This window comes from Aplysia californica, unplaced genomic scaffold (genome assembly GCF_000002075.1).
Source record: "Aplysia californica isolate F4 #8 unplaced genomic scaffold, AplCal3.0 scaffold00843, whole genome shotgun sequence".
In the NCBI taxonomy this organism is placed as follows: Eukaryota; Metazoa; Mollusca; class Gastropoda; order Aplysiida; family Aplysiidae; genus Aplysia; species Aplysia californica.
Genome location: NW_004798113.1, coordinates 219,701 through 237,971, shown reverse-complemented (window position 1 = coordinate 237,971; position 18,271 = coordinate 219,701). Strand labels below are relative to the sequence as shown.

The 18,271-nt window shown below is 37.3% G+C and overlaps 2 protein-coding genes across 4 annotated transcripts in view; one reads left to right on the top strand and one right to left on the bottom strand.

The window, feature by feature from the left end:
- LOC101851536 (ras GTPase-activating protein-binding protein 2) overlaps positions 1 to 18,271 on the top strand; it is a 48,070-nt gene that overhangs the window by 1,194 nt on the left and 28,605 nt on the right. The window lies entirely within an intron of this gene.
- On the bottom strand, positions 3,943 to 17,722 carry LOC101850851. Of its 3 annotated transcripts, none has more exons than XM_005110026.3 (3): positions 17,473 to 17,717; positions 15,602 to 15,678; positions 3,943 to 5,261 (listed from the first exon to the last, which is right to left on the bottom strand). In XM_005110026.3, the coding sequence occupies exons 1-3, from the start codon at positions 17,575 to 17,577 to the stop codon at positions 5,060 to 5,062; spliced, it is 384 nt and encodes a 127-aa protein (XP_005110083.1). In that variant the 5' UTR covers positions 17,578 to 17,717; the 3' UTR covers positions 3,943 to 5,059. The 3 variants fall into 3 exon arrangements, with proteins under 3 accessions (XP_005110083.1, XP_012944408.1, XP_005110084.1); XM_013088954.2 differs by lacking the exon at positions 3,943 to 5,261 and adding an exon at positions 8,479 to 9,855 and having other exon boundaries at positions 17,473 to 17,722; XM_005110027.3 differs by lacking the exon at positions 3,943 to 5,261 and adding an exon at positions 11,004 to 11,535 and having other exon boundaries at positions 17,473 to 17,718.

Below are 18,271 nucleotides of genomic sequence, written 5' to 3'. Positions count from 1 at the left end.
TGTATTAATATAGTGGATACTGTCATATTATTGCCACAGTTTGTGTTTGAGTTAGTGTGACTGCCAACAAATTGGTCGCTTTTAAGGACAAGCGGGCTAACCCAGATTTCGGGGGTTTCTAAAAATCTTGACCTACACCAAAAATGGGCTTTACCCTACCTATAGGAGGAGTTTGGTTTCATTGCTGCGTATATTTTGTTGGTTATAGAGAAAACTCTCCTTGTCTTTTAAAGAAATTAAACACGGGACAAAAACTTGACCTTCGATTTTCTCAAAATAGAATTTTTCGGGATAGCCCTCTTGTGCTTAAAAGCGACGGCTTAAACGTCACCGGAGAACACAACAGTAAATGAAGAACTTACTTTTTGATACTGTACTTTTCAACCTTTTGCGGCTACGTGTATTTTCGGATTAACCGTATTCGCTTTAAGCGGACTCCAACTGCACTCCATGCACACATGTCTATACTATACGTTCTTACTAACTAGACACATGTACATGATTTATGAGTACCTTCGTACACTGTCGTATATCTATGTTTCGCATTACATCACAGATACGCCGTTGTTGAAATCCGTGCCATGCGGTTATCAAAGTGAACATTAAAACTTAAAAGCCACATTGCCTGTATTAACTGTAAGGGTCTGATTGATCTATCTGTCTATCTATCTATCTATCTATCTATCTAAGTGCATCAATGAGTTAACTACTCTACGTGTACATAATATAAGCTAAGTTTCTTTACAATCCACTAAAATTAAATTCTTTTAAAAGTACATTCAATTCTTGAGCCGGTCTGACCGGCATGGTTTGGGTTCATCAGCTATTTACGTGGGTATTTGGGGTTCAAATCCATCTGTGACTATGGTGTCTGTTTGTTGTTTGTTTGTTTGTTGGCTTCTCAGATACGTTTTGCGCTGATCTCTCCATTTTTTTGTAACAGCGAGCGAAAAAAGGCTTTGTCTTCTTCTTTGTCCGAAAGGGCGTTTTTAGCTAGTTTGTTTTTGTTTTGGGGGTTTGTGTGTGTGTGTGTGTGTGTATTTGTGGTATGTGTGTGTGTGTGTGTATGTTTTATGTGTGTGTCTGTGTGTATGTATGTGTGTATTTTTTGTATGTGTTCCCGTGTGTGTACATGTATGTGTATGTGAGTGTGTGTGTGAGTCAGTGTGTGTATGTGAGTGTGTGAATGTGTGTGTGTTCGGGTGTATGTATATGTATGTATGTGAGTGTGTGTCTGTGTGTATGTGTGTGTGTGTTCGGGTGTATGTATATGTATGTATGTGTGTGTATTTGTGTGTACGTCTGTGTGTGTGTGTGTGTGTGTGTGTTAATGTATGAACACAAAGAATCATTTATCTCTAAATATAGCGGTACTTCTTTGTTTCAAAGTGTAACTCCCACGTGCAACATGCGACCTAGGCTCAAGCCCAGTTTATATCGCTACTATCTGTCAACAAAATGTGAGACATCGTGGTGAAATCAAGCGCTCGTCAAAACAAAGAAATCAAAGAAACCTTCATTTTTCTGGGCGTTGGACAATTTTGCTCAAATTTCCTTCTTTCTTTCTTTCTTTTTTGGGGGGGCTCAACATCTTTTATGTCCTTTTAAAATCACATTTCTGAGTAAATTTTTACCGTAAAACGTTTGTTAAAGGCACATAAATTAACGTAATTTTTCATTTCCAACGACACTCAAACTTTGGCAGCCATTTTCTCGCTGATGAACTTCCCACGAAACCCACCTTCTTCAATTAAAAATATATATATATCGACTTCTATACAAGATAGTTGGGTATTTTTATTTTTTATTTTTTATTTTTTTGCTTCAAATGTACGACAAATGAAAAAAGCTTTAAGACGAAATGAATGACTATTATATTTAATGATCGCTTTTAAGCACTAGGGGGCTATCCCGAAAATGAAATTTTTGAGAAATTCGAAGGTAAATTTTTAGCCGCTTGTTCAGTTTCTTTAAAAGAAAAGGAGAGGTTTTTTGGTGTGTTTTTTTTTTTTTTTTTTTTTTTTTGGGGGGGGGGTAATAACCGATATACACACCAACGAAACCAAACTTCTCCTATAGGTAGGGCAATGCCCACCTTTGGTGTAGGTCAAAACTTCTGGGAAACCCCCGAAATGTGGGTAAGCCCGCTTGTCCTTAAAACTGTCCCCGTCGTTTTATGCATGAAAATTTCTTAAATCATGCAAACTGAGCCCCAAAAATGTGAAATTATGCGATTCTGTTAATTTTAACAAAGAATGATAAAGGAAAATACTAAGAAATTATGCAAAAAATGATCAAACTTTGCTAAATTATGCGGGGTGCATAAAACTACGGGGACAGCAGAGAGGGTTTACAGTAACAGTATTACTGTAAACTCTCTGGGGACAGTTAAAAGCGACAACATAAATATTATTATATGGTCAAAATTTGACAAGCGCCTGTTTGCTGCGCGTCGTAACACAAATATGGGTGTCGCTGCATGGTACGTCAAACAATGACGCTTATCTCAAAGTGTTTTGATTACGTAATGAAAAGACAGTGCTTATAATGTATACGTGTGCATGTGTGTGTGGGGTGTGTGTGTCTGTGTATGTGTGTGCGTGCGTGCGTGTGTGTGAGAGAGAAAGAGAGAGAGAGACAGACAGACAGACAGAGAGAGAGAGGGGGGGGGGGAGAATGTGTGACTGCGTGTGAGAGAGATGGGGGGAGGTAAGTATACATATATCACAAAGAAAGAAGAGAGAGAGACAGAGAGAAAAAGAGAGAGAGAGGAGAGAGAGTGACTGTGTGTGAGAGAGATGGGGGGGGGGGGGATAAATATATATCACAAAGAGAGTGAGAGAGAGTGAGAAGTAACACCTTTAATCTTTAGTTCTAATATGACCTATTTGAGTTGAAAGTGCCGTAAAACTCTCACTAAAAAGCTTAACTTATTATCATCCTCCCTAGAGTATATTAGTCTGTCAAAAATGATTTTTTTTAGAAATACTGAAAGTTTCAAAGAGATCTTCGCACTAGAAGTATTCTAAAGTGTGAAGAATACAACCCCGTGGGTACAAAATGACCCCAGGGCGTACGGATAGGGTCAAGTTATTGTAAACCAAGATTATCGTGTGTGCACTGTTTGAAGGGTTTCAGCCGTCCTTTTTGACACAGATAGATAATATCTATAGATATATTATATCTATTTTAAATTTGTTGGTTCCACATCTAAAAATAGGCTACCTTTTATAGGAAGGAAGCTGCCTGTCTTCTAAACGATCTACATTGAGTCGATGGGTACATAATCGTCATCATCAACGCCTTTCTCCCCAGGCAGGGTATAGGCCACATGATACAAGCTCCTTCCATTTATCTTTATCCTGGGCCATCCTTCCTAACTCGTTCCAAGTGAGCTTCATCTCTCTCATGTCCCTTTCCACATAATAACACTTACTTTTTTTTTTTTTTTTTTTTTTTTGGAAGAAAGCAGAGTAAAAGTAAAAGTAAAATTTGACTGCATGAGATTTTGAGAAAAAAATGTAATGACTGGAACATAGAAAGGGACCACTTGTACCAATGTTTGTGAAGCAGATATCATGCTATCTCTAGAATACAAAGTTCTATCTGCTCAGTACCTAGTTTTGAGAAATTTTGCGTTTAAGAATTTTGAGTTTCACAACATGTCAAGCTTTTTCGAACGTAATTCTTTGAATATCTCGATAACGACTCCTCACAATCTTACAATTTTGATAGAGCAGATAGAACATTTTGGTTTCTGTCCTTATATGGGTCTTATAGTAATTCAAAACGGCCAAAAAATATCAGATAGAACTTTGTAATTCTGAGGTAGAGATTATCCTGGCTTCAATATACATAAAACAGAAATGAAAAAAATTAAACAACTAACACTGTAAAATTCTCTCTTGTTAGATCCAGATACAAGGTGACGCAGACAATAAATTCATCAAAAATAAGAGAGAAGCTTTTATTTATTTCAAAAATATATTTATTATCACAGCCATAGGAAAGTGTGCAGTGGAAATAATGAATAAGCAGTAAAAAAAAAAAAAAAACTAAACAAAGCAGAATAAATTCTTTTAAAAACAACCGTGAGCAAAAAAAATTTTGAACAAAGTGTTTGAGACAGATAGTATTATCATTCAAGGTATTACATATATCTTTTCTTCACTTATACAGAAACACTGACTTTAATGCAACCAGCATCTTTTGGCATGCGTTGGCCGAATCATAATTAATACATCATGTATTTTTGCCAAACGCATCAACATCACAGGACACAAAACATGTAGACCAAGAAAGTCCAGCACAAACACCAACGTTTGAACTGACGAGGAAAGACAGAGCCTAAAACTACTCAATTTAATTTAAACCACTCAATACCTCACAGATATGTCAGAATATGGCAAGACCTGAACCATGTAATGTAAATATTACAACACGGATACGGGCTGTAGCTTTGATGACGTCACAGTTATAAAGAAATACAAAAATGTAATAGACAAGGAGGACACCAGTTCAGTTTGATTCTTCATTTAGTTTTGCAAGAAATCCCATTTTTTGATTGACAGCAGTAAATATAATATACTGCATCTATTAATTCTCAGTTGGTTTTTATTGCTTTAAAAAAGAAAAGAAAACACAGCTCCACCCTCTTCTTAGTTAACACTCATAGCACTTCAGATGTACAACCACTTTTTAAAAAAAAGATTGTGGTTATCTAAATTTCACAAATTAATACGATAATACTGATAAGGATCCCAGCGAGAAAAGTGGGAGTAACAAACAAATAATAAGGCAATGCTGGTTGTGGCTTTAATCATGTGAACAAAAGAAGAATGAAACATCACCTTCAGGTGCATTTGTTCATAGATAGATGGGTTTGGTTTTTTGAGGGGTTTTTTATTTTTGTTTCTGGCAGATGATACTGATGAGATAAGTTTATAATACTCCAAATCCAAACACCCAAGGGGGGGGGGGGGAGAGAGTAACATGGCTAAAGTCATCGCGGAAGGGGAGGGAAACATCAGCCAAAGTCATCGCTCTATTTATCGTTCTTCTATTTCCTGGGGAAAGCTGCGTCTACCGGCTGGAAGCCCATGCCCGGCATCTGGCTCTGATACACGCTGGAGCTGAGGCTGTTCTCCCGGAAGTTCATCTCTCGCTCCAGGGCTCGCCATGACTGACCTAACTTGGGGCCCTCCCGGCTGCGATCGTAGGCGCGGCGGTTCCGCTCGGGGCCGGTCCACGTGTGGCAACTCCTACAGGCCAGGGGGCAGGGCGGGGGCGGGGCGAAGTGGGCAGGTAGACACATGGGGACGAGGTGATAAGGAAGGGAAGGAATCAGTGACTTTGGTTTAGTTTAGGCCACAATTTGATAATGACAATGACAATGACAATCTTTATTCATCTCGCAGGGAGAAATTTGTCTTGGTCGTTTACAATGGCAGTAGATGTTACAAGCTTAGGTGCAATAATGATAATGGGAATTTATTTAGCGACTAGATCTAATCTCTAGAAAGCTCAAAGCACTGACCAATGCAGAATTTTCACTCAGCTCAACTCAACTTAACCGATGAATCAAAGTAGGAGAAAATGCATGTAATTATGATAAGCTGTGTATACAAAAAAAAATCTGAGATTTACTCAACCTTTAAATTCTATGCGGCATGATGTATATAACATGGGAATTTTGGCTTTCTTGGCATCATCATCAAACTTATAGGACATAATTAATGCAAGATATGGACTGCTGAGGCTCACCAAACGATGATGAAAACACCACAAAAGCATAAAACGGTTCACAGCACATTGTGCCTCTAACCATGAGATTTTACGGAAACCTCAAATGAGTTCAGTCATCACTATATCTCAACACTACAAATTCCATGACATACATACTTTCCAAAACAGATACCGACGAAATAAAAAATAAATTACAGCCACTAAAAAGGTGCGACAAAAAAAAAGCAATCAAATTGAGATACATAGTCACTGGACATTTGAAGAAATACAACGCTATCACAAAATGTTACAGACAACATCAATATCAAAAGTTTCGGAGTCGTGAAATAACAAATGGCAGCCACAAAGCAAATTCATCATAATGTTTTACATTGACAAATGACTAACTTAAAAAGCCCTGATCATTTCATTATAATGCAAGCACTATTGGTCACATTTTTTAAATTCCATCGTCTGTTTTCATCTCCTAATAATGCACCATACAACAGTGTTGTGTTAAACAGTGATGTCCGTCAGACTTTGAAATGAGGTTTCCTCGGAGGCAATTCGTCTTCCGGGACTTTGTAATTCTTAATGATTGGGTGCATTATAGGGTAAATGCGATCTTTGGGGATGTTGAGGTGATTGCATTTCCTGTGGAATCTGTGGTCTTCCTGGGCTGTCACATTTTGCCTGGAATAAAATATTGAAAAGGTACAGTCGAGATATTCGCTGCGTCATAGTATTTCGGAGTTGAAAAAAAACGTTGATTGTTATTTCAGCCAGTCAATAGTTTAGAGAGTACTAGTACATACAAGCACTTGTTATTGTTAAGTTACAAGTCACGCAATTGTACACAGCAGGAAAAATTGGTCATCTTTCTCTTTTTCAAATAGTTCTTAATCTCAATTTTCATGAGCAAACAGTTGAAATAATTGTACAATTGTTTGAGACCAAAAAAGACCCAAATAGCAAGTTAGGTTATCGTACTTAATTAAAGGACAAGAGGATTAAAAAGTGAATGTAAATTTTACAAATACTGTCAGGTCAGAGAACTGAAAATTTAGTGAGGAACCTTTAAGAATACACAGGAACAATAAAAAAAAAGTGCATTAAAAATATTCAGTGACACCATACACCTACTGACAATGCACAACCCATAAAAAATATTCTTATACAAAATGTATGTTAAAAAAAACTTGTTGTACAAATGTGTAAATGAAACTACCGCAATATCCAGCAAAATTTCCCACTTTGGTCGGTGAACTTTTCTAGGAGTAAGAGAAATGACACCATCAAACTTGGGTTCCTCCAAATCTCCTTCATTGTTAAATCAGCATTTTAGAACACAGCTACAAAGAACTATCATGAAAATTTTGTTGGAGCTAAGTGCGAGCGAGACTATATCAAGAAAAAAAAATTAAGCCAATAGTGCAGAACGGAACAGGCTCAAAAGAAGCCAAAAATGCTCAATAATTTCAACGTAGCATTGTGGAGGGGAAAGTCTTTATTCCAAGGACAAAAGAAAGGAATTGTGGTGGAAATAAATTAATTGTGAGGCAGCGTGGTGAAATCAGGTGCTCATCAAATACAGAAATCGGAGAAACAGGCGTTTTCCGAAAGTTGGTAAATTTTTATCGAATTTTTATTGTAAGTCCATATAAAAACACATTACCATATGAATTTTACAGCAAAACGCTGATTAGAAGCCCAATATATGTAAATTTTCAGTTTTCAAAGACTCCCAATCTAAAGAAGCTATCAGACTTTGGAGGCCATCTTCTCGCTAATATTACCTCCAAAACCGGGTGACCCCCTCCTTCTTCAGTCGCAAATATCTCGACTTCCATTCAAGATAGGTGGGTATTTTTTTATTCAAAGCAAGACAAATATAAACAAGCTTTAAGGTAATAACATTAACTCCATATGCCCAAACATTGATGAGCACCTGATTCCACCATGTCGTGACACAATTAACTGGAAAAAAATATTGGCCGGCTCTTAGCATCCTGTAACTACCCAAAATAATTAAGGGGACTGAAAAAAAACCCAAAGTCTAACCAGGAAGGTACCTTTCAACCAGTCGCGCTTCAACCAGCACCAACGTTTGAGTAGCATTAATTAACAAAATCAGGTGTATTGCTTTGAGCAGCAGAGATCCAAGAGAGATTCAACTGCATAGACAGAAGATAAATTATAATACTGGTCATTTGTGAAGAATATAATACTGAAATAGTTGCGACAAGGCTTAATTAACAACTGAAATGTGTCAATGTCCTAAGTTGGGAAAAAACAAAACAACAACTAATCCCCGGCAAGAAGTAAGTGCCAACAGAAAAGCTTCATGTTAAGATAAACAGGAATGTTTACATAAAAGTCCAAAATAAATCGATTTTAAAAATAAACAACACGACTTATTCTACAGTATTCGATTTACTGCAGTTGGAATTTCTCACACTTCTAAAAAAAATCTTATTGCGGAACTGTACAAGAAAATGATAGATCTAATGCAAAAAGTCGAGATAAGGAAAAAGAATAAAAATCATGATTTCATCCTGCCCTAAAAAAAAAAATTAGGCGTCCTAATACTCCGTGTGAGGATGTAGAATTTTATAAATTTTGTCTCTTTGGACCCCCATTAGGGTCGGAGGGCAAGGTTTGGGCTCTGGAGACTTCTGCCTTATTTTCTTTGGCCGGTTCCATCGCTTTTTGGGCTCGCTCTCCTCCTCTCCCTGTGCATGTTCTTCCCTGAGAACAAGAATGAAACCACAAGTTTTGATGATGTCACTTCCCCCAACCGTTGAGCTGCACAATACTAAACCATTTGGCAACTATTAAATAGTAGGCTACTTTTATATTTGAAACGGGATTTCCTCTCAATTTAAAAGATGCATTTGCATAAAATGTTCGCGTGCGCCTAATCTGATACCGTAGTACATGTGACTGAATTCAGGTGGGACTTGTAAGTAGTAACAGTAATGATTAGTACGAAATACATTACTGCGGATAGAATAAAACATTACATCATTTTTATGTACAATTTCAAAAAGTCCAGAACAAAAAATATCGAATTCGTGTAAAAAAATATTAGCGTTTAAAATGACAAGAAAGTGGAATATCATAAACGAGGGTGAGATTTCACAAACAAATTGCACTGGGGATGAACAACCAGTCTGACAAGATCACATGATAAATGCAAAGGCAGCTCACAATCCCGTGTTCAGGGGAAGGGCTGGCCGTGGTGAGATACAACAAATTTTCAGCTGATATATCAAGCAATCAGAAATTGCAAGTCTGATCAAGGCAATTGAAAAATAAAAAATCACTCTGATGTGGCAAATTTTCTGTACATTGTCAAGAGACAAACATGTTGCACAAAAATTTGTAAAAAATGTGATAAATATAAACATTTTTTTGAGTTGTTTAGTAAAGATCTGTGTGTAAAAACTCCATTCATTCAAGATCTTTTTGTTTTTTCAGTTGGTAATTTTCAAATAGACATTCTCATGTACAAAATTCAGCTCAGTACATGGGTCTTCCAGCTCATCTACATTACGATTTAAATTGTAGTTGGGAAAAAAAACAGTTCATCATTGCTCATATGTACAATTGTCGCACGATTAATTGAAAATTAATGCACAAATTATGTTGGTCATTGGAGCAGAATGGGAGTGAAAACTTTATGTGGTAAGCAAGAACCGCCAACGTGTTGTAAGGACAATCTTTCGTGGGAAGCCATTATAAATGACTTTCAGACCAATGGTAGGTTTGTTTTTAAAATACTGATACACGATCGTAAGTCTCATGTTCACTCAGACCGTGTATTCGTTCACCACTCGAGTCGAGCTGTTGATGTCTCCGCCTCTGCCTTCTCTCCATCAATCATCACTGGAAGACGCAGCGGCGACCTGCATGTGAAATTCCCCGTTGACTTTCTTGCGCACTTCGTACAAATCCACAAAACTGTTCTCCCTGCGATTTTTCCGCGCGTCCACTTCCGTGTACTCGGGATTTTCTTTCTTGGGATATATGAGGGTGTAGGCTCTGTCGCAATGCGGGCTCAGGTGCTGGCGATTGCGGTAGCGATTATTGTGCCCGTCCCGGTTGACTCGGAACGGCCTCAGAGTCACTCTGGATGGAAACATAAACATAATTCTCTGTTGCCGTTTACAGAACTAAGCACGCTCAAAATGATATGGACAATATACCGTACTTTTTTTGGCATATATGGAAAGTAGTGGAACATTCGATACCAGTTCAAAAGCCCATAACAACAATTTCTTTTTCACGAAAAAAAAATATTTTTTAATCGAGTGGTGATAAGTGCTTTAAAAAATAAATGTAAAATCAATACTAATAATACTACAGAAATACTAATTCTGTTTTGATAGAATTTTAACAAACTAAAGAATGGGACAACAACCCCTCCTAGAATGAAGGCAGAACATGCAATAGGTAAAAATTCACTTCGACTTCTGCAAAAGGTATACATGTGCTCTTTTCCAGTTTCTACTCAAAATGTGCTCTAAATAAGAAAACTCTCTACACATTTTTTCCTTTCCAAACAATGATATTACACTAGATACTTTTTAATTTGTGTTGGGATTGAAAACACATCTAGTGGACAATTCAGTAAAAACACAGTGCACTAGTAATCAAATTTATTCTGTTACACATAAACAGAAAGATCATCTATAATTTTAAAAAAAATTTTAATCATTACACCTGTCTACCTGTCTAAACTTTTTTTTTTTTTTTTTTTTTTAATGTTGAAAGTCCTTTCCCCCTAAATTATATAGAGATCACAATTAACTGCACATGTTAATGCTCTCTTATTTTCCAGCTGATGCTTGGAATATTCACCTCAAAGTTACTTTCTTTTCTATGTCTTTTAGTACTTTGTTTTACATTTTGAGGAGTAAAGAGTTGGTTACCGGGGTTGATTAATCATTTCTACACAATTAGGAACACAAAATACATGTATAAGAACATCCATATATGCACATGACATTAAGAAATCTCTTTACAGGATGATGCAAGATGATATAGCCTATATATATAAAAATAAAACATGTATTTCCGTATATATGTGTGGCATGCTGACAAAATGAGTTCCTTCTCGCAATCCACAAATGGACGGAGATATTGGCAAAAAATCAACACTGAGGTCAAATTAGTAGATATTCTATTGATGCTCTTTTTTAAAGTATAACATGCCTCTTATTATTTCATACTTATAAATTGTGAAACTTCACTTATAAGCATGATGTATCTATTTCCATAAGGTTTGAATCCGAGAAGTAACTCATTTTGTCAGCTCACTTTACATATATCAAACTAAGAGGAGGGAAAAAAGGCATCATGTTTACCATATTGCATCGTGCATTAGGCTACTAGCTGGTGCCGTACATCCAACACACAGTGAGTTTTAATTGGATATATAAAGAGATATACAATAACTTCTAGGGGAAAAAAAAGAAGGATACAGGGATGCGTAGGATTACTCATTTTCTTTTCCATACAGCAAAATATAAACAAAATATTTTCTACCACTTCAAAGCACAAACAACACAAGATATAATATGATGATATCATCATCGATATTTACTAATGTTTCATTTTCTTTTTTGCTGGGGGAACGCAAGCGTGGCCCCCGGGTACATAAGTTTGTAAATTGGGTCAACATGCGGGGGGGGCTCCAGGCCTCGTTCTACAGCGCTGCGATAGAGAAAGTTTCGATCGTGAATCAGCTTCTCGAAAACCACACAGTTGGGATGCAATTGTTTACTCATTCCGCCGTGCATTGAAGGGCTACAAGTGAAATAGAAGAAGAAAAAGAAAAAACAATAACAAAGAAAGTGGAACTTCCACAAAGACCTCGTCTTTTTTTCAAAATCTAAATGAAATACTCCTACAAGTGATGGGTACCCATGCATGCACACACACACACACACACACACACACACACACACACACACACACAAACATGCACAAACAAACACACACAGGCATAAATGCACAAACATGCGCACACACACACACACACACACACACACACACACAGGCGTAAACACACACATGCATGCACACACAAAAAAAAGACTTGTAAAGCCAGTGATTTGCACATTTACAAACTTGAACAAAAGCTTCTAACATATCATTTTAAAAAATCTTCAAAAATGCAGTACATCCATAATCTATAAATGGAGTAATACCTCAAAAGTTCAATGTTCATATATGGACAAAACAAAACACTTGACCCTTCATCAAAACACTGACATAGAGCAGCAAAGGATATATATATATATATTTATATATATATATGAGGAAGGACATTGGATTTAAGACCCTGGATTCCCAAATTAAATTTTAATGTTGGTTAAGTTTGTAACAGCTGCTCAATAGAAGTTAGCACAACGCTGTCTTTAAAATAAAAAGACTGCAATCAAAAGACATAAATGGAAGAAAGATCAAGCTTATATTTTACATATTATGCATCCTTCCTCGTCGTTGCATTGATAGCACTTTTTTCTTTTTCTTTTTTTTTTTTTTTTTCACTATAAGGTTTCAGAAAATACCGTTAATCGTCCTCTGTCGCAATATTGGTTTTTTCTGTGAAATAATCGTGAAGAGGCTCGTGGAAACCTTTTCCATTGTCCTCTTTTACTCATTACTGAGTCATTACTGTCTTCCCAAGTTTTCAGCTGATAGAAAATCCTAATGACAGCGCAAGGCGTGATACAGTTACAGAGTTAAAAGACTATGGTTAAAAAAAAAAAATCTTACTCATGCTTAGGGTTTTATTTCGAAGGTTAACTCTAAAATTATTTCATGTGAGGGATTAATGTTAGGTCTACAATATGAACATGCTTATTACATATTATTATGTATTAGCGCTTTTCCTGAGATCATGCAGAGAATGAAAATAACAAAGTACCGTGACTAGTTTTTAAAAATAAGTTCCTACTACAATGTCAAAGCACAGTAGATTACAGAGTTATAAAAACAAAAAGTAAATCTGCAACAGAAAAAAACTTCGGTGTACATTCACCCCCTCTCCCCCCCCCCCCCCCCCTTCCTGGTCAAACAACTCTCTAGTGAGCACATCAATAAGTCACTACTCTTATTAAACTTTTTTTTTAAATATACAGTGAGGTCCGCTAAACCGAAATCAGTTGGACTGCAGTATTTTCTTCGGTTGAGCTGGGTTTTCAGTTTAGAAAGGTTGCTCAAACAGAAGGGAAATAATAGGTAATTTTCTTTTTTTTTCCCATTCTACCGATGCTTCCAGATGAACCGTGTTCGATTTAAGTGGACGTCACAGTATTTTAAAGATAAATGTTGCCACTAGTGAAACTAATGAACATGCGCAGTATGAGTATGAATGCTGATAAGTTCTGTTTGAATTCATGCGGGTGTCATACATTTAATATAACTTCATAACTATATATTGTAAGATAGCACTAAAATGTGAAACATTATATGATGTGTAAGAACATTTCAATTGCTTAGTGTACAACTCCGCCAGATGCAATTTTGAAAAGTGTCGTATAACAGTTTTACACTGAGCAGTTGATTTGTTCCATTGAAAATGGAAAAATGAAAAACAGAAAGAAAAGAAATGGGAGTCCCTTTTCAAACAGAGCCTCATTATCATTGCATTTCAAGGTTTTAATGCTCTATTTAGTTTGTTAGATACGGTGGAACACAGAAAAAAATAAAACGTCCAACAGATGACTAGGTACCGGCACTACTCAGAATAATCACATATTTTTTCTCAAACAGCTAAGCATAAGTCTAAAAGTTCAATGCTCTCCTCTTGTGGAAAAGGTCAAAATTTGTCAGAATTAGTGGGCACCGATGCAGACTGAATCAGTGACGTTGAAATATTATATGTACAGTGAAACCCATCATGGCAACCATCTCTGCAGGGCGATTCACTACAGTAGAACGTAGATAGCGGGACTTAAAGTTTCAGAAGAAAAATCCCACTGTAGGCAAGTTCCCACTATAGGAATTCAAAGGGGAATTACCTAAAAATCACTCTCCTCTTCTTTTACTGTCTTTTTGGCCTAGCCTAGGCCTAAGGCTATGGCACATCACTTTTGGAGTGGCTCACATAACGCGTCTCTCCGCACCATCTTTCACTGCCTCCTGCCCCACCTCACTCATCATTGGACTGGCCAATCGCAACGCCTAACCGTTGACTTCCTGTTTGGAGCCCACCTACAGCCCCCCACCCACCCCCAAAACCAGCTACAGCTCGCTCGATCTCTCCCACTGTATCCATATTCAGGCCTTTCCTTGCCCCGTTAAACCCGAACACTGTTAATTGAGTTTACATTGACCAAAAAAAAAAGGATTCCGGTAAGTTCCTGCTGCAGGGATGGTCCCGCTATATATACATGTTCTACTGTACTTAAAAAGAATGATGATTTATTATTCCCTGCATATTTGACCTCCATTACACAGCCACCTCTGTAATATGGTCACAGCTAATTCCAAAGAGCCCTTACCATAATAAAAGAGAGAATATATCTTAATACGTATATACAAATATATGGTGGTGATTGTCTGTTGTATACTTGTGGTGATTGTCTGTTGTATACTTGATCTTTATCTTCTCATTGTCTTAACGTCTGAGTTCAGGCACCTGCTCCGCTTACTAAAATTGTTACCGTCACTCTCTATCAGGATGCTGTTACTCTCTACTGGTAGCTGGAAGTGCATTAACTCTTGTATTTATTCATTCAGAGGGAGACAGACTATAGTTTATCACAAGACTATGTGACGACTATTAATCATAAGAAGAAAACATTGATGCCATAAACAGGTTTTACTGTACCCGGCTCAAAAACACTGTTCAGTTGTCTTTAGAGTGTACCGACATCAATGAGAGAAAAATACAAGAATGCCAGCTTATGTACTATAGTCAACTTATAAAAATTCTATTATGCGCTTTGTTTTTAAAAGAGTGACTACTCGCACAAATTCTCAGATCGTAGGAATTTGCTGAGCGTACATGGTGACCATCATCCAATCTCTGTTATCTATTCATTCAACTTCCTTGCCCAGGTTTATTATACAAAGTTTCCACAGCGAAAAGAGTGTAAGATTGAAATACCTAAAACAAAAAGACTATTCTACGAAGAAAGGAACAAAAAAATGAATTAATAAAACTATAATGGAGAAGCCTCTTATGCTTGTGCATAATCCAGTGCACTGTATGCGTCAAAGTCAGAGGCATGGGTATTCAGGACAGAAACAAGCTAGAGCATCTTAGGAGGGCAATTTTTTCCCATCGGACACTTTGCACAAGTCTTCTGTGTTGTAAAGCTTTCAATAAGTTTATTCCAAATTCTTCTAGACTATGCAAAGATGGTTACGTCTTGATGAGCTTACTGGTACTTACAAAACCGAATAAGCCCTCTTATGTTTCCTAGTCTTTTGTTTTCCATTTGAATCTCTGGTTTTATTTACAGCTTCAAAAGTAGGGTTTAAACACAGGCGTTTAAATCATTTCTACTTTAAACTGCTTAAAACTGTGTCATTCCTTTCCTTGCCTGATTCATCATTTAACCAGCTGTCCGTCCAGTTGCCATGAACTGCTTTCTGTTGCATTTGCTCATTCATAATCAGATATAAAGAGCCGGAACAAATATATATTCGCAAGTTCTATAGGAGGTTCTGGTCTTACAGTTTTAAATGATTTATTTAACACTTTGCCGTCACATCTCGCCAATCGGTGATGTTTACCACCCAGTTTCTTTGGATTTTCCCTAAAATGCCTTTGCCTTTGATGGCAAGAGTTTTTACTATATGGGCCTAGTTGTGATGGTAAAGTGTTAAAGCATTTCTAAACTACACAAAGATTCACCTGGTTTGATAAAACTGCCCTTGGTCTGTGCACATGACTTTCTCACTGTCTCTTTGTCCGCCACATGATCCTGAAGCCTGAGAAAAACAGTTTTTTTTAGTCTTTAGTAAGAGTTTTACAGCACTTGGAACACAATAAGGTCATATAAGTGCCGAAGATTAGAGGCGTTACCAGAGAGTAACAAGCACAAACAAGAAGGAGGAGAGATCAGAATGATAGATGTTTGACAGGGAAAAGGAGCAAACCACACCAGAGCACCCGCCAACCACCCACAAAGCAGTTTAGAGAGAGACAGAGAGAGAGTGATTGACGCTATACTTCAAGATTTGAATACATCATTAGATTACAGTGGAATCCTGTTATAATGAGAGGGAGGGGACCGGTGCAAAATATCCGTTATAGCAGGGCTCGTTATTAGGGATCCAGTAATAATAAATTCAAGGGAAATAGTTAAGTAGGCCTGATCTATGAATTTGGTGTTCTGTATATCTCTTTTTGATACCTCCCCATTTGATGATTTTGTTCAACATGACCTCTAGGTCTTACTTGATCAAAAATCGAATCGGGTTTCATTCTCCAGCGCTAGCCATGTTGACGGCTTTGTGTTGGCGATCAGACAGAAAGTGCTCTAGGTTAACTCGCCCACTGTGTTTTCCCCCCACCCATCCACACCTTGTGGTGTATTCCGTCTGTTTCTTGCACAAGTCACACATTTGCTCTATCCCTCACTGGTGAGACCTCGATCTCTATCCCTGCACTGGAGAAGTGAGAGGCATGGTAGGCTAGATAATCTAGACTAGGCTGGCTTACCAAGCGATGCGTTTTAGAATAGTGTCCTTGTAACAGACTTCTCGTTATTTCAGGACTTGTTATAAGTGGATTCCACTGTAGTTTTATAAAGTGATAATTTGGTGACTTATTAAATTGACAAAAGACATCATGTTAATTTAGACAATGTACGCTACAATTTAATGGCATGTTCACTTGGTGTTTTACCTGGAAATTGAGTTCTATGATAAGACTTGTGAAGGGTAATTTATTTATACTATCATTCTCACACCCTGATTCATTAAGAAATATGAGGGGGGGGGGGGGGGGTAGTGTTTTCCCTGAAAACAAATTTGCCAGTAAAAAGATTTACTTCAATTACAAAAGACCATACTTAATCACAGAAATATATGGTATCTATACTTTTCATGCAGTTCTCCTGGGTAGAGTAAAAATATCTTGACTCAACAGAATCACAAGAGAATTATGAGGGAGGCCTGCTTTGTTGATCAACTGTACAGTTGGCTACTTAATTTGGCTATTTATTGTGGGCATGGGGAAATTGAGTCATTATTTTTCTTCCGGAGCTCGTGTTCTAAGCATCCATGTGGATAACACAAATTAAGATTTTCTAAACCTGAGAGTGGAAACCCCTGCAGGTGTATGCACAATTTTAACTGATTATCATAAGTCAATTAGTCAGTCAAGTTGAATATATGTTAGTTTAACAGGCCTGCATATTCTTTCACCTTAGATACTTGAAATTTTAAGCAATCGCCCTGTCTGGATTCGGATTATATCAAAGCTATCTTAGCCACCCCATCGTTTATAAATAATGAAGGTCTTTATTATTTCTTGAGGAAAAATGAAAACATAAGAGAATTGTAAGGCAAGGTAAGGTCTGGATCCCGCATGAAAAGAAAATGTCGCTCGTCTTTCCTTTCAGAGAAGAAGACAATTATATCCGTTTGGACGATGGGGGATTACTGTTTTTCATTGAAAAAAGTTTAAATTGGAATATCAACAAGTTCTGCTTGGTTCTAGTTTGGTCGTCATGTTAAGTGTTATAAAGTTCAATGACAAGGTTGATCATTTTCACTCACTTGTGGAGCATCGTCTTGAGAGAAAGCCATGCGCCGTCTCGCCTCGCAAACTCTATCCATAAACACCTGTTTGCGCCTCGCTTCTTGGTGAATATTCATCGCCATCTTTAAAGCTGAAGCAAAAGAAGACTCTTCTCAGTAAAGCTGGAATTGTTGACTTCTTCTTCGCCTTTCAGCACTTGACTAGTTGGACCCCGTTGGACAACACTGAAACAATGGACGCTACGGTTGTTAGGTACCTGACGCATGCGCAGAAAAGTAAACGAAACGAAACGAAATTTCAGAAAAAACGACCCGACAGTTATACTTTTGCATTTGTTTGTATTGAAATCTCATTTTGGCTCAGAAAAGTAAAAGTTTTAGTTTTAGTAATTATAATATTTTGACAATGATTATTACGTAATACAAATTCCCTAATATCGTGCCAAACTAAGGGTAGTTTATCTTCACAACCAAACTAAAACCGGTAAAGAAAATACAGAACAAGTTGCATGAAATAAGAAAGATTGTTTATAAAACGTCAAAAGAAACAGCCACGTGCGTCGCCATCCACCTCACCGCCCCCCCCCTCAAAAACTATAATATTATTACACCTCTTCCTCTTCACCCCTCCCCCTCCCCCTCTTTCTCTCTCTCTCTCTCTCTCTCTCTCTCTCTCTCTCTCTCTCTCTCTCTCTCGTTATACATTAAAATTGTATATACCTGATAATATTATTCTAGTGTATGCTACTGTAGTATAATTATAGGCCTATAATGTGTCTGTACAACCTATAGAGGTCTATACCTAAAAGGTAATAAC

Coding starts and splice junctions, on each gene's coding strand:
- LOC101850851 (XM_013088954.2), bottom strand. CDS start 17,577: ATGGCGATGAATATTCACCAAGAAGCGAGGCGCAAACAGGTGTTTATG. Junction 15,679..17,472: donor CTCAAGACGATGCTCCACAA/GTGAGTGAAAAT, acceptor TGTTTTTCTCAG/GCTTCAGGATCATGTGGCGG. Junction 9,856..15,601: donor GGGCAGTTTTATCAAACCAG/GTGAATCTTTGT, acceptor GTTTCCATCCAG/AGTGACTCTGAGGCCGTTCC.